This window comes from Camelus bactrianus, chromosome 11 (assembly GCF_048773025.1).
Source record: "Camelus bactrianus isolate YW-2024 breed Bactrian camel chromosome 11, ASM4877302v1, whole genome shotgun sequence".
In the NCBI taxonomy this organism is placed as follows: Eukaryota; Metazoa; Chordata; class Mammalia; order Artiodactyla; family Camelidae; genus Camelus; species Camelus bactrianus.
In genome coordinates this window covers 38,679,542-38,694,252 of record NC_133549.1, presented here as the reverse complement: position 1 = coordinate 38,694,252, position 14,711 = coordinate 38,679,542, and the positions used below count along the sequence as shown (strand labels likewise).

At 41.0% G+C, this 14,711-nt stretch overlaps 1 protein-coding gene and 1 long non-coding RNA gene across 2 annotated transcripts; one reads left to right on the top strand and one right to left on the bottom strand.

Annotated features, from left to right (window-relative positions):
• Positions 1 to 315: 315 nt before the first annotated feature.
• On the bottom strand, positions 316 to 4,095 carry LOC123613114 (uncharacterized). Its single transcript, XR_006720453.2, has 2 exons — positions 3,956 to 4,095; positions 316 to 548 (listed from the first exon to the last, which is right to left on the bottom strand). It is a non-coding gene; the product is annotated as an uncharacterized LOC123613114 (long non-coding RNA).
• On the top strand, positions 4,088 to 14,618 carry LOC105081677 (glutathione S-transferase omega-1). The gene is made up of 6 exons (XM_010970950.3): positions 4,088 to 4,337; positions 4,566 to 4,674; positions 7,677 to 7,899; positions 10,638 to 10,733; positions 13,512 to 13,618; positions 14,375 to 14,618. Exons 1-6 carry the CDS (start codon positions 4,304 to 4,306, stop codon positions 14,526 to 14,528), a joined length of 723 nt encoding a protein of 240 aa, XP_010969252.1. The 5' UTR covers positions 4,088 to 4,303; the 3' UTR covers positions 14,529 to 14,618.
• Positions 14,619 to 14,711: the final 93 nt, after the last annotated feature.

Below are 14,711 nucleotides of genomic sequence, written 5' to 3'. Positions count from 1 at the left end.
TGATTTACTCCCCAGGGGTTCCTAACTTGTCCAGACGGCCACCTGGTGAGTCTGTCCGTCCCTCCACCAAGTCTGGCTCTGGTTGTAGCCCAGCCACCTGGGGGCGGGGAGGGGGGTGCCAAGTCACTGTCATAAAAGAGAACCTGGAATACCGTCGGGTAGCCCCACTTCATTCGTTATCAGAGTCTTGTCCCCAAGTTGGCTGGAGCCACCAGTCCAGTGGCTCAAGGGGCCAGCGTGGTTGAGTCTCACTGGGACCTACAGAAATGTTACGGAAATGACAGGCCAGCCAAGCAACAAGCACCACTCGGAGGGTTGGAGTACTCAGATTTATTTATCATGCTGGTGGGATCAGAGGGGCATCTGCTCCGAAGCTCTGAGTACCTCCAAAATGTGTGCATGAGGTTTTATAGGGTTCATTACAAGCTTGGGGTATTTGGCCAATAGGCATGGAACAGTTTTATCAGCATCATTATCACAAAGCAGAGGCCGAGAGGCAGCAAACCGACATTCCAAGGCCAGATATGTCTCTCTGAAAATCCAGCTGGCTAGAAAAAAAAAAACAAACATGAGCAGGGAATCAGCAAACCGACACTTATTAACTTAGATTTATGAGTTAGCCCAGCCTGCCTTTTCCTTCACAAGGCAATTATTTGCTTTTTGTGACAGGTGGCAATGTTTATAAAAGTTAGAAAAAGCAAGAAGTGAGCATGGTTTCTGTGGGTAAAAAGATGGAAATAATGAATGTTTTTACAGTAAATGAATAATCAATTGCAATTAGAAGTATCTACTTATTCTCTGGTAATTGACCCCTTTTATATAATTGTGACAATAAATCACAATTTATTGAGCTCCTACTATGTGTCAAGAACTTAATAAAATCTGATCCTTCCAACAACCATGCCACAGAAGAAACAGGCTCAGAGAGGGGAAGTATGAGGCTGCAGTTTGCATATTTAGTTAGTGGCAGAGCTGGATTCAGACCTGGGTCCACCTTCCTCTGGAGTCTCAGTGTGCCCAGCACGGATTTCCTCTCTGCTCTGCTGTGATAATAGAGCTAACTTGTAGAAAGCTGCTATCTGTGCCCGGGGTCTTACACACTTAGGGATTATTTTAAACCTATTGTATAGACAAGGAAATTGAGTCTCAGAAAAGTTAAGATTTTTGGCCAAATTCTCCCAACTTTCAAATGGATTTGAACCTAGGTAGTTTTAAGTATCTAAAGAATCCTTCCTTCTAGGAGATGTGCAGACCTGAAATTTTAAATTGAATTGGGCATTTAACTTGAATGGACCATTTTTTTGGAATAAGAAAAAAATAAGGAATCCTTCATAATTCCTGAAAGTTTTAGAATAAACAGTATGGGAAGAGGTCACATTTTTATGGAGATTCTGGGCCAGATTGTAAAAATGACTGAATGTTATTATGTTGTGCATTTAATCTAAGCAATTCAAACTATTTTCTAACTTTGAATATGTATGTGGAAAATAGCTTTATGATTTCATTTCTTGTCCCAAGTTTGCCTACCTTGATCTTGATGCTGAAATATGTTTAAACAGATTTAAACATGGAAAGGGTTTGTAACCAACATCCAAGCAAATAAGACACTAAACATACAGTTTTGGATAATGCTTCAAAGAAGGAGACTGAGGGAGTTAGTTTGAAGTGGAGAGGGAGACTGTCAAATCAAGCCCATTCCTAATTCCAGGGCAAGAGATCCATAAACCATTTACTCAACTATTTTGAATGCTTTACTTAAATTTAAAAGTCAAAATAAAAATTACAAGAATGAAAGAGTGAAAATACAGATCGAAACGGTTTAAAGCTAAAAATTTTATTTCAATTTTGATTTTTGATCTTTAAAAATATTTTATATAAAGAGTGTAATTCTAGTTGAAAAAGTAAAGAATTGGTATCAGGCTTCAACATGTTTCATCTAGACCAACATACCCAAATAAATGTAGGCTAATAAGATTTGTTTTCTATTGAAAGCATTCCTCAGCCTTCTTGTGTTACTATTGCTAATACTACACTAATTCATAAGAACCTCTGGGACCACAAATTGGAACCCAAGAGAAGTTAGAAAATAGTTCACTGATTCCACTAGGAAAGGATAATTAGTTATAAGAGAAGCAATACATTCATACTTTCTGAAAGGATGGGGTGGACAAATTCACTAACCTGCCTTCTCCCTTATCCAAACACTTCGCCACTCAGATCTTCCCCACACTCCCTAGTGTCCACCTCCGATGTCAGCAGGGGCACTAAGTACAAACCTCACAGCATTCAAACACAGTAAGCAGTCTTGTTTCAAAGTGCAAAAGCAGAGAACTCTGAGTGGGAAAGGGTTTAGTCACATGAAACCAAGCAGGACCCTGTGGAGCCTTCCCAGGGAGACTCCCCCATATTTCCTGCCTCTTGTTTGTAGAAAAGCTAGCCTCCTAGGCTTTCCCCCAGTTCCAAAGAGCAAGTTTAAGAAGGGACATGAGAAACAACAACAACAACAAAATAGTCAAACAAGACAAAATAATGATAGTTTAGCCATAAGGTCAAAGACCTTTAGTTCCTCATCAAGGGCTATACATAATATCCAGAGCCATATCCTTGAGTTGTTTTGCACATGCTAAACCCCGACCAGGTGGAAGAAGTTAACTACATGCTGGTTACCAGGACTTAGAACTGTTGGAGCTGTTGTGTGCTTATCTTGTGAAGGAAAAGCCCAGCTGGGCTAACAAGCTAAGTCACAAATCTAAGTATAACAAGTGTCGCATTACTGATCTGAGTTCTGCTGGGCTAACTCGTAAATCTAAGTTAATAATTGTCAGTTTGCTGATTCCCTGTTCATGTTTTTTTTTGCTAGCCTGCTGGATTTTCAAAGAGACATAGCTGGCCTTGAAATGTTGGTTTGCTGCCTCCCTGCCTCTACTTTTGTGATAATGATGCTGCTAAAGCTGTTTCATGCCTATTGGCCGAATACCCCAAGCTTGTAATTAACCCTATAAAACCTCATGCACATGTCTTGGAGGTGCTCAGAGCTTCGGAGCAGAAGCCCCTCTGAGCCTGCCAGCGTAATAAATCTGAGTACTCCAACCCTCCGAGTGTTGCTTGTTTCTTGGCTGGCCTGTCATTTCCATAACAATCTTATTACTCTGCCTATCCAATAATAGAGCTAGTCAGAATAAAAACACCACATCTCCTCACCCAATAAATGACACAGGAGCTATCAGCCGGCTATCTACGCAAACAAAACATTGACTACTTTTTTCCAGTATCTGGACTATGTGCCCTGGAACCCCCTCTTTCCTAATTAAGACAGCCTGATGGAGCCCATAGTCTGGCCAGACATTTTTCATATACCTGGGGACTAAATTCACTCAGACTACCTGCCTGACTCTGAGCCCGTGCCCCTACTAGGGCTTCAAACTCTGCATATTTAATATGTTTTTGAAAGAAGACCATTATTTTGAGGTTAACAATATCTAGAGTTGTGCTGTTTCCTTTAGGTTAAAATTAAAACCCTATGATTGACAGGAGGAAAAATGGCCCTCCCAGTAATCACATTAAGCTAGTTCTGACAGAAAAAGAAAATGCTGTCCAGGTGGTTGAGCGACCTGGCCCCAGGCCATAGGAAAGAGCCTTCAGAGAGCATGTTCTAGAACACTGAACAAGCACTGAGCCCTGGGCCACAGGTCCTTAAGTTAGGGAAACCTTGAGGCAGGAGAGCTCCTGTCTCACTCCTGCCCTTGCATCGGGCCTGGGACGTCAGAGTCAGTGTTAGAGTCAGGGATGGGCTGAGGCATGGACCCTTGTGCAGAGCTGACCAGAGACCACCATCTGTCAGAGTCCAGGAAAGGCTCTGGGGATTTCAAGCTTCTTTTGTGTATCTCAACTTGGCTCACCTCTTGGCCAGCACGTTGAACTTTGGCACAGTTCAACGTGGCGTTTTAAGACTTACCCTCAACAAACAAGGAAGATCGATCCTGGGTCAGGGTGCATGGGCTGGGCTTCTGGCCCTGATCTCTCTTCTAGCGCCCAATCGGCGACGGCACCGCCTTCCTTTCGCATAGGGTGGGATATCCGGCCTTGGGAGCGGGGTCAGGTGGTCCACGGGGATTCTGTGCGCCTACTTGTTTTCGGCTACAGGGCAGCGGCGGCCCTAAGGCACCCAACCCGGCCAAGCCGGTGGCCGCCGCGGGCTAGCATTTCTGAGATAAATAGGAGGGAGAAAAGAGAGAGGGAGGGGCGAACGACTCCCTGAATCTTCCGCAACCCGGAGTGGGAGCTCGGCCTGTGCTGCGCCGCGATGTCTAGACCATCAGCCAGGAGCCTGGGGAAGGGTAAGACCTGCCCGCCGCGATCCGAGGGTGTGGGGATCTGGGCGACCCTACGGCCACATGTCCAGGTGCTGCTGCTCCGGAGCTTAGCCGCAAAGGAAGGCCCCCACCCAGGGGAACGGGCCAGGGCCGCCGAGCGCGAGACCTCTCCGCGCCCCGCCGCGGGGCGGCAGGAGTCTCTAGGTCCCCGCCGATATATGGTCTGTGACCACCTCCTCTTCTCCTCGGCAGGAAGCGCGCCCCCAGGGCCGGTCCCCGTGGGCCTGATCCGCGTCTACAGTATGAGATTCTGCCCTTTTGCCCAGAGGACACTCCTGGTCCTGAAGGCCAAGGGAATTCGGTGAGGACCAATGCGGGGGCAGCTCCCCACCCAGCCGGGAACGAGCTGCAGCTGCGGGCGGCACGGGTGGGAATCTCCTGTAGGGTCCCCGCAAATTCCTTTACTGCGGAAATAAACTATTCTCTGCCGTATTTTTGTTCGGGTAGGGGGCGGTAGGGGGGATAGAAAGTTTCGAACCCTTCCACCGGGTTGGGGCTGGGGGAATGGCACAGACTCCACCTGTCTAGGACACCTTATTTAGATTAGCCTAACGATTTGTGCGTTAGAAATGCTGGGGCTCTAGTAAAGTAAATGATACACTGAGAACACTTGGTTGGTATTCGCAGGCCAAGGCTCTTTTAACTTGGTAGATCTCTGCTGCAGGTGCCCTGTTCTTTTGCTTTCACCCCACTTCTCCATTCATGTCTGGGTTATCTAATACCTTTTGCTGTTATTCTAAGTATAGGGTCTCTTCCTGAGCAGTTGATAATTCACCCCTGTAGAGTCCAGATTTGACCCTCAAGGCAGAGTGCTGAATTAACTACTGTGAATATTCCTATTGCTTGAGTTGTTGCTTGAGTCACATTGTCTGCACCTAAAAATTAGGTGTTTTGGGAAGCCTCATTGAAACTAGTATAAATTTTGACATATGGATGATCCACAGGAAATATGCAAGTCATTTGGCTTTTCTCTGAGCTGAATATCCACTGGAACTGCCCACTGTCAAGGACCTTTGGAATCTGTTGAATAGACATTAGATAACTGTAGTGTGGAAGTTTAAAACATAGCCCTCAATCTGAAGAAATTTTCCATCTATGTGCTTAGAGTTTATAAAAGAATTTTAGTCTTCTAGGGGGAGAATTAGGCAGATAATTCTTTTCCCAAAAAGAAAAGTAAGATATATTCTAAAGAAAAAAAAAACTATTTTTGGATTAGCCATCACTTCAGTAAGCTTTGCATCTTCTTTTGGGTGAAACTGGTCTGAACACATAACAAAATAATCAACATTTAGTAACATTTATCCAAAACATTATTTTTGTCAAATACTGTAATATAGACTGTGTTAGTCAGAATTCATTTATTGAATTTAAGGGAAATCCAATTTAATTGGATTGGAAAAAGATACATCTTTTGCTCATATGATTGAAAAATCCAGGATCAAGACACAGCTAGATTTGGGGGCACAAAGTCCTGGGTTAGTGCCCCTCTGGAACTCTGTGCTGAAAACAATCCTATCTTACTTACTGGGACAGTTTTCCAAAGGAAAATTGAGTGATTGTACCATACAAGTGTGTGTATAGTGGGCAAAGAGTGGTAACAGCTGTGCAAACAACAGGGGTCTACTATGTTCATAGATTAGTTGTAAGTTGGAGTCCCAGGAGACTTTGACTAGAGAGGTATTTGATTTTACCACATGACAAAATATAAGCAAGCATGATTTTCTGTAAAACTGTGGCAAGGTATATTGATTTGTTGGCTCACCATGCCAGGTTACCAAAATTCAAGTGTTATGAGAAACCTCTTTATTACAGACACCAAGGATTTACCTTTTCTTTTCATAGTATAAAATTTCAGAAATGTTGATAATTCCTTGGCAAGAAGACTCATTTTTCTTGCAGTGGCTTGTATCGGAGTGTCCAGTAATCTGTCAGCACATGAAACTTTCTATACACAGACACCAATGTTTACTCTGCTATTCCTTTGTTCCAGGAGGGGGTTACATATTTAAATCCACAAGATAAATGCTATTCTAGCTACTGAAGTGGATGGGGAAATAAGAAACAAAGAGTAATTAATCTGTTCTATTGAACACTTACTCAGCTTTGACGATGATACGGACCTGGCTTTAACAATTATGCGAAACTTTCCTTTTTCTTATTTCCCCTAAAATCTCTCAGGCAAGATGCAAGTTAGATCTAAAGACATTCTTAACATAGCCTGGACTTCACCTGCTTTCTTTTTTAGGGGTTTACTTAGTGTGACTCATCCATGTAACATTTAAAAAAAAAAATCAGTGCATAGAGATTTAATCTGAAAGATTATTTTGTGGATTGATTTTTTGGATTTCCTAATATTCTTGTAAAAAGGGAGGAACTTTCTATTAAAATTAACAAAAGGAAATGAACTTTATCAACGTGATCCCCGTAAAGTGGGGTGTGAACACAATTCAATTATTGCCTCATATAATATACAATTAAGAAACCCCTTAGCCCCAAATGGAGTATCTTACTGATAATCTTGGAGCATTTCCACTCATTTATTCAACAAATATGTACTGCATACCTATCTGAAATTATTTATATTTCTTCACAGCATTTAAATTCTTAAAAAATTTTGCTCGTTTGCATGTTTGTTTATGAATATGAACAAGGCACACAATATCCCTGCTTTCATGAAGCTTACATTCTACAGGAGGTGACATAATAAACATGTAATTAAGTGAGCCAGGTAATTTCAGATACTTATCATCAGTTCAATGAAGAAGGAATTCAAAGTGTATAAAAAAGGTCAGTGTGGCCAGATCATAATGACCAGGGGGAAAGTCACAGTAACAGATGTAACAGGTAAGCAGGGTCCTGATCAAATGGCTTGAAAGGGGTTTAGAGCTTATCCTCATTGCAATGAACAACAATAGAGGGGTTGTAAGTAAGTAGGATGGTGGTCTGATCCAATTTTTTCTTATGTGTGGAGAATGGACTATAGGGAGTCCACAGTGGAAGCCGAAGGGCCAGCAGGGGACTATTGTAGAGGTCCAGGTGGCTAATAATGTCTTAGACAAGGTGGTAGAATTAAAGCTGAAAAGTGGATAAATCCAGAATGTGATTTGGAGGTCTAGCGGACAGGTCTTGCTGATCCATATGATTTCTAGAAGAGAGGGTGGGGGAAAAAAAACAAGGCCCGGTTGACTCCTAAATTTGAGGGTCTGATCAGCTAAGTGGATGATAGGACCCATGAGACTTTATTCAGACATACAAAAAAATAAAAAAAGTTACTCTCTTCACTGTCTTCTATGTGTCTTTCAGGCATGAAGTCATCAATATCAACCTGAAAAATAAGCCTGAGTGGTTCTTCAAGAAGAATCCCCTTGGTCTGGTGCCGGTTCTGGAAAACAGTCGGGGTCAAGTGATCTGCGAATCTGCCATCACCTGCGAGTACCTGGATGAAGCATATCCGGGGAAGAAGCTGTTGCCAGATGATCCCTATGAGAAAGCTTGCCAAAAGATGGTCTTTGAGTTGTTTTCTAAGGTGTGTGTTTAAGACATTTCAGCTTCTATTTAAAGCAACTTTGTTTTTTAAGCTAAATCAGCGCTGTCACTTATGGTCCAGTGATTTGGGAGTGGAAAACAAACAGGATTATACTCTTGTCAGCTCTGACATGTCCTGCAAGACCTTTCATGGTCCAGATCCTGTTTATGTCTCCAGAGTTACACCTCTTCTTCACTCTTCTCCTGACACTTTATATTCCTGCCATGCTGAATGTTGTCAGTTTTCCCAAACTTGCCACCTTCTTCTCAACTCTTGCTGGAAGACTGTTCCCTCTTCTCGATTTGCCTAGTTATCTCCAAATCCTTTTTCATATACAGTGTGTGTGCTCCGATATGTGGAGAACCCTCAGATACTGAAACCCACTACACTGGGTCATTTTATATAAAGGACTTGAGTATCAGTGGATTTTGGTATCTGCTGGGAGTCCTGGAATCAACCCCCTGAGGAACTGAGGGACAACTACCTCTGCCCAGATACTGCTGTCTTCCAGAAGCTTGTCCAGGCTGGGTTAATGCCCAGCTCTGTGTTCCCACACGTGCTAGCCTCCCCCTGTGGTGACTGCCCATCTTCTTGCTTTTGTGTTGTACCAGGACTTCCAGCTCCTTTAGGGTGAGGGCTGTGTTTCCATCACTGTCGGCTCACTGCCTAGGCTTGTGACCAGCTCTGCCACTTCCTAACTGTGAGTCAGAGCAAGTTGCTTACTACTTTACTTCTGGTTTCAGTTCATCATTTGTAAAATGAGTATAATAATTATTCCTTCTCCATAGATAAAGATTGGTTAATATAAAACACCAAACAGCAGAGTCCAACACATGGTAAATACTCGGTGTTAGCTCTTGTTGTTCTAGCCACACTGTCTAGCTGTGAGCGTCTCCAGTGTGTTGGCAGTAGCTACTTGCAGACTGAGTAAAGGGTATTCTTGTGGAAGAACTGTCTCTGTTTTAATACCACCAATTTTGCAGATTAGTTCAAACAATTAGTATTAACAAAGAAATGACCAACAATAGACAATTAGCAATGTCAGGTTATAGCTCTGTAATCCTGTTACCTTGTCAGGATATACATAAGCATATAACGAAAGATCTTATCTCTAGAGAAAGAAATGCTGAAAAAAATAACTGGAAAATGAGACTTGTGGGGAGAACATTTTGATTAAGGATACATGATCTTAAGGTGAAATTTTGCCCTTAAGGCAAGGGGAAACCAATTGGAAAGGAAGAGGGCGTTGTCTAGCTGAGCAGAATGAGAATGAAAGAATGGTAGAGACAGCAGCTGTCAAAGATGATGGACAGGGAATAGGATTTCGAACAAGTGTGTTTGAGAATTAAAAAAAAAAAAAAACAACTGAGATTCATTGTACTGTGTAGAAAGGAAATGAGCTAAAAGCTGGAGCTGCCCAGATAACTTGCCTGTTCACATTAACGGAAGAGGTGCCCTTACGTACCATATGACCCTGCCCTCCTGGCCACAGCCCAGCAAACCAACGTCCCCACCCACACTTTCTGCCCAATCTTCATCTCTCCTGGGCACTTGGAAGTGAGATAGAGAGACTAAGACAGTAAATGTGTTGAGGCTTTGGGGCTGCATGTGTATATCACTGGAGACACGACAAACCAAAGCCACATAAGCATTGCAAGGAAATAAGGTCATTGCAGAGGGAACTGATACATGGAAAATAATATGGAGCAGACAATTAAGGAGAAGCAGAGATGAAAGACCAGGCAGGCGCAGATGGAAATGTGGAAGGAAGGGCTGGCTGCACACCTTCAATTCTAATGAAGGCAAGCTGTACCCACATGCACGGGGTTTCAGGACATTCCCTTGTACACAAGGGCATGTTTACTTACTGGGGATGAGTGGACTTCTGTCCTGCAGTGAGACAATATCAAAGACCAAAGTTTAGTAAAACACACCAACACCTCCACCAGAAGCATTAAAGCATCTGACACTACACGTGACAAGTCTTCAGGTAGTTAGCCACTTTGAACTGTCTTCTCATGCCCTCCCCAAGGTAGAAATCAGGAAAATCCTCTTCCCCAGCTCCCTTTGCAGCTGGGGCCAAGGCCTGGGCCCTAGGTTTTTCCTCTCAGACACATACGTGGTAGAGTTCAATTCAGACCTGAGCAATGTGGGGAAACAGGTTTGGTGTGGGGCGCTGGTTCTGCTGGTGAAAGTGGCTGGCGGTAGAGCTCCTGGCTTTCAGAAGCCAGAGTGGTTGCAAGATTAAATTCCAGAGTGGCACTGGTTACCTCAGAGTCCAACTCTGGTAGCGGCACAAGCTGTAGCATCTAGCCCTTGGCTCACTGGTGGCAGTGGGTGCTTTCCATCGGGTCAGTTCCGAGCATGATTTTGGAATGTTCCAGCTGAGTTCCAAGCCTGTTTGTTCAGACTCTGAACAATTCTATGAGCCACTCAGTGTCCTTTTAGGACATTTTTGACTCAGACTCACCAAACTCAAAAGGGGTTCTTTTATTTGAAATTTATAAAATCCTGACCAATACAGAATTAAATGAGAATTAAAAAAAAAAAAAGATGCATATCTTAGGCCACAAAACTGTTTCTAAGTACCCGACCTCCGTGAGCACAGGCATTGGTGCACCTTTGAGGATTCTAGAACATCCTGACACTGGGACCACAGGGTTCTATTGTGCTTTTATAAGAGTGGGCTGGTACAGTTAGCCTCACACTGATAAGCTAAGAAATTATTGTCTCTCTAGGTACCACCTTTGGTAAAAGACTCTGTTAGATGGCAAAAGAAGGAAAACATCTCTGGCTTAGAAGAACTGCGTAAAGAATTCAGCAAGCTAGATGAGGTAATCGATCCTTTCTTCTTGCTTTTATCAGTCATACACTGTATCCACCCTCATCTTCTACTGGTTTCCTCCTATTCCCATCTCCAATATCACTTAGTAATAGTATCAGATAGGAAATTTTAGTTTGCAACAGATAGCTGTAAGCTGTTGCATTTAAGATATAAACCAAAACACCTAAAAATGTTTTGTCATGGGCTTGCTTTTCAAACATTTTGATACACTGACATTAAAATATCAAGGAAAAATTTCACCCCCATTTTCAGTTTGTCACCCATTTCCATTTTTCCATGCTTATTTTCAATCCTTGATCATATATTTAAAAAAATTAACAACTGTAATCAGAACATAAATCATTCTGTATTTTTTCCACTTAATATATAGTAAACTTATATAAATACAATTATGTTAAAATGTTTATTACATAATTATGGGAATGCATCCTAACATTTTATCAGTAAGTACTACTAAGTTTGCTGTAGATTTTTTTTCAGAAAAATAATTTTTTAATTTATAAAATTCTGTAACTAGTTTGCTAATTTTTTAAAAGTCATAAATGAGTGTGCCATTTTATTAAATATTTTGTCTGCATCTGTTTCATCTATTGAAATATTTGTAGAATTTTTTCCCCTTTAATCTAGTGAGTATAGTGTCATTGAGAGATTTTTTCTGGTGTTGAACCATTACTGGAATAAAACCTGCTTGTTTTCAATTGATATTCATATATACTCTAGACTTAAGTTAATATTTAAAGGATTTTTGCTTATTCTTAAAGTAGATTATTTTATTCTTATAGTGGCTTTATTTGGTTTTTATATCAAGGACATTCTACCTCATAAAATAAATTGGGTAACTGTCTGGATCTCTAAGCTCTGAAACCATTTGACAGGGTTTGGCTGCTTCTGTAAAACATTTGAGTCTGCTGACTTTTACAGTTTTTTTTTTTTTCATTAGTAGTTCAGTTTCCTTAATGTGGGGGATTTTATATTCCTTCTTGAATCAGCTTTGGTAATTTATGTTTTTCTTGACAATTACCTATTTCATCTAAGTTTTCATATATACAGACATGAAGATGATCATCTTACCCAACTAAAAAAAAATCTCTATATACAACTACATTTGACTCTTGAGCAAGGTGGAGGTTAGGGGTGTCGATCCCCAGAGCAGTAGAAAATATGCATACTACTTGTTAAATTGGGGGTTAGGTGGGGGCATATAATTTTTTTCCCAAGTTCACAGAGTCCAGGTTAAGTCATGCTTTAAAGTGAGTAGTACCACTTCCATGTTTCAGGCTGCTAAGAGGGTATTTCATTCTGACTGAACCTTCCATGCTTAATTTTATTTATGCATAATATAATTACCAGGCACTAGTTTAAGGATAGACCCAAATAATATCAGTTCATTGTACAAGTCTGAGTGCCTAATAATTGCAATGCACTCTGCCGGATGATATGGGAGGTAGAAAGTGAGACGTGGTCCATTCTGTTCAGATGGTAAGTTTGGTAGAGGACCAAAACCAAATACTCAGGTAAATATAGTCTACCTACATGCAGAATGTTACGAGAGACCTGAGAAAAACCTTGGACGTTTTATAAAGGGTAAAATGGTTTGGTGTTCATTAGCCACATAATATTCTCAGTTCTCCTTCTTGCAAAACCATAATTACCAATTCACCTTCTTAAATTTCAGAAATATACTATTTGTGCTTGGTTTTCAAAGAATTTTATTTGGCATCTGTTTAATAGTTAATCCAATTATTTCCAGTATATTTGAACTAAATGTTTAATTAAAGTATTATATGAAGAGAAGTAACCAAAGCAGAAGTGTACAGCCTGAAGAATTTACAGTGAACACAGCCATAAAACTAGCATCCGTTTCAAGAAACAGAATATTAGTTTTGGCTGATTTCTGTACTTCATACAAGTAGAATCATATAATGTGCACTCTTTTGGGTATGGCTTCTTTCATTCAGTATTAGGTTTGTGAGGTTCATCTATGTTGTGTGTAGTTCATTCCTGTTCTTTGGATAGTTTTCTAACACGTGACTGTTGCACAGTTTATCCATTTTACTCCTGATGGACAGTAAACATTTCCACTTTCGGGCTATTACAAAATAGTGCTGCAACGAACATTCTTATACCTATCTTTTGGTGAATATATGTTCACATTTCCAAGGAGGAGAATTACTGGGTTATAGACTATGCATGCACTCAGCTTTAGTAGACACTCTTAAAGCATGGTTGTACCAATTTACATTCCTGTCAGCAGTGGTTCCACACCCTTACTTTGTCTTGTTTATTTTAGCCAATCTCATGGATGTGAAGTGGTATGACATATTGGTTCTAGTGTGCATTTCCCTGATGACTAATAAAGTTGAGCACATTTTCAATTGGTTATTGACTATTTGAATTTCCTCTTTTGTGAAGGCCAAGTCTTGTCCAATTTTCTTATGGGTTGTTTGCCTTTTTCTTACAGAGTCCCAGAAGTTCTTTCTATATTCTGAATACCAGTCCTTTGTTGGATACATGTATTACAAAGATCTTTTACGCCGTAGCTTGTTTTATTTTTCTTCATTTTCTGTTTATTTTGTTGATTGTTTTGCTTCATCCCAAAACAAGAGATTCTAAAGCTTAAACTGATCAGAGAAAAAAGCCAGCTTGGATATGTCAGGGTAAAAGCTGCTGATCTCACTTGCTTAACTTAACTTGCCTTCATCGTTTCTGATGATGAATCTTATCAAATGCATAAGTAAGAAGTACTCTTATCCTCTTTAATGTTCAGGTCCTGGCCAATAAGGAGACAACCTTCTTTGGTGGTAATTCTCCTTCTCTGATTGATTACCTCATCTGGCCCTGGTTTGAACGGCTGGAAGCCATGGAGTTAAATGAGTAAGACATCTGAATATTTTGTGCATAATTTGGGATAATGATAACTGGAACAGTATATATTAACCTTTTTTCCTGAAGAAAAATTAAAATGTTTCATACAGCTGGCATGAATAGGAACAAGCAGACAAGAGGAGTCTTGGACTTACCAGGGCAGGTCATATACCTACTCAGCACTCTTCCCCATCCCTAGGGCTGAGGAGTTCTGTGATATGTAATGTTTTAAGACTAATATACTCCTTCCCTCCCCGTTAAAAACCCTTAACAATATAACAAGCAGGATTGTATGACCAATGCTACCTCCCATTCACCAGCGAGAGTCCCACACTATTTTCCAAACTCCATGTTTTGAAGTTCAGCAGCCACCATGGCTTATTCCAACTTCTTAGAGCTTAGAGCTACTCAGGGTTATGTTTAGTCACAATCTGACCATAGAATAATAAATATATAACATTCTCCATAGTCTTTCATGTTCTCATTTTTAGAAGTTATCAGTCTCTCATTTTGGATAAGTTCTCATGCTGAGCAAGTCACTTCACTCAAGATTCCTCTTCCACAGACAAAAGACCTCTACAGTATCTTCCAAATCTCATGTTTGATGATTATGTGCATTTTAAATAAGTATTTTAAAAGAAATATTATAAAAGGTTAGAGGGAAACAAAATGAAACTGCAGAGCGGAAATGATAAGGCATAGGAGACGTTGCAGTGCCTTCCTATTTAGCCTCGCTCACACCTTCATGCTTTCCATCTCCCACAGGTGTATTGACCACACTGCAAATCTTAAGCTCTGGATGGCAGCCATGATGAAAGATCCCGCAGTAGCATCACTTTACATTGAACCGAGCACCCATCAACAATTTTTCCGCCTCTACTTGCAGGACAGCCCTGAGGCCTGTGACTGTGGGCTCTGATGGGGACAGGAGTCAGAAAAGGAGATATATTTTCCTTCACTAATATGAATAATAACATGCTGAATAATAACATGCTTTTATTTTACCAAATGCTCTCACGCCTCATTGGATCACCTTCTCTGATTTGACACCATGGCCTGTGAGCTTTCCTCAAGGCCCTCCTGCAGAAATGTAAACACGTTT

Excerpts from the sequence above, each read along its gene's own strand:
- LOC105081677 (XM_010970950.3), top strand. The coding sequence starts at position 4,304 with ATGTCTAGACCATCAGCCAGGAGCCTGGGGAAGG. Across the intron at positions 4,675-7,676 it reads CTGAAGGCCAAGGGAATTCG|GCATGAAGTCATCAATATCA; the intron begins GTGAGGACCAAT and ends TGTGTCTTTCAG. Across the intron at positions 7,900-10,637 it reads TCTTTGAGTTGTTTTCTAAG|GTACCACCTTTGGTAAAAGA; the intron begins GTGTGTGTTTAA and ends TTGTCTCTCTAG.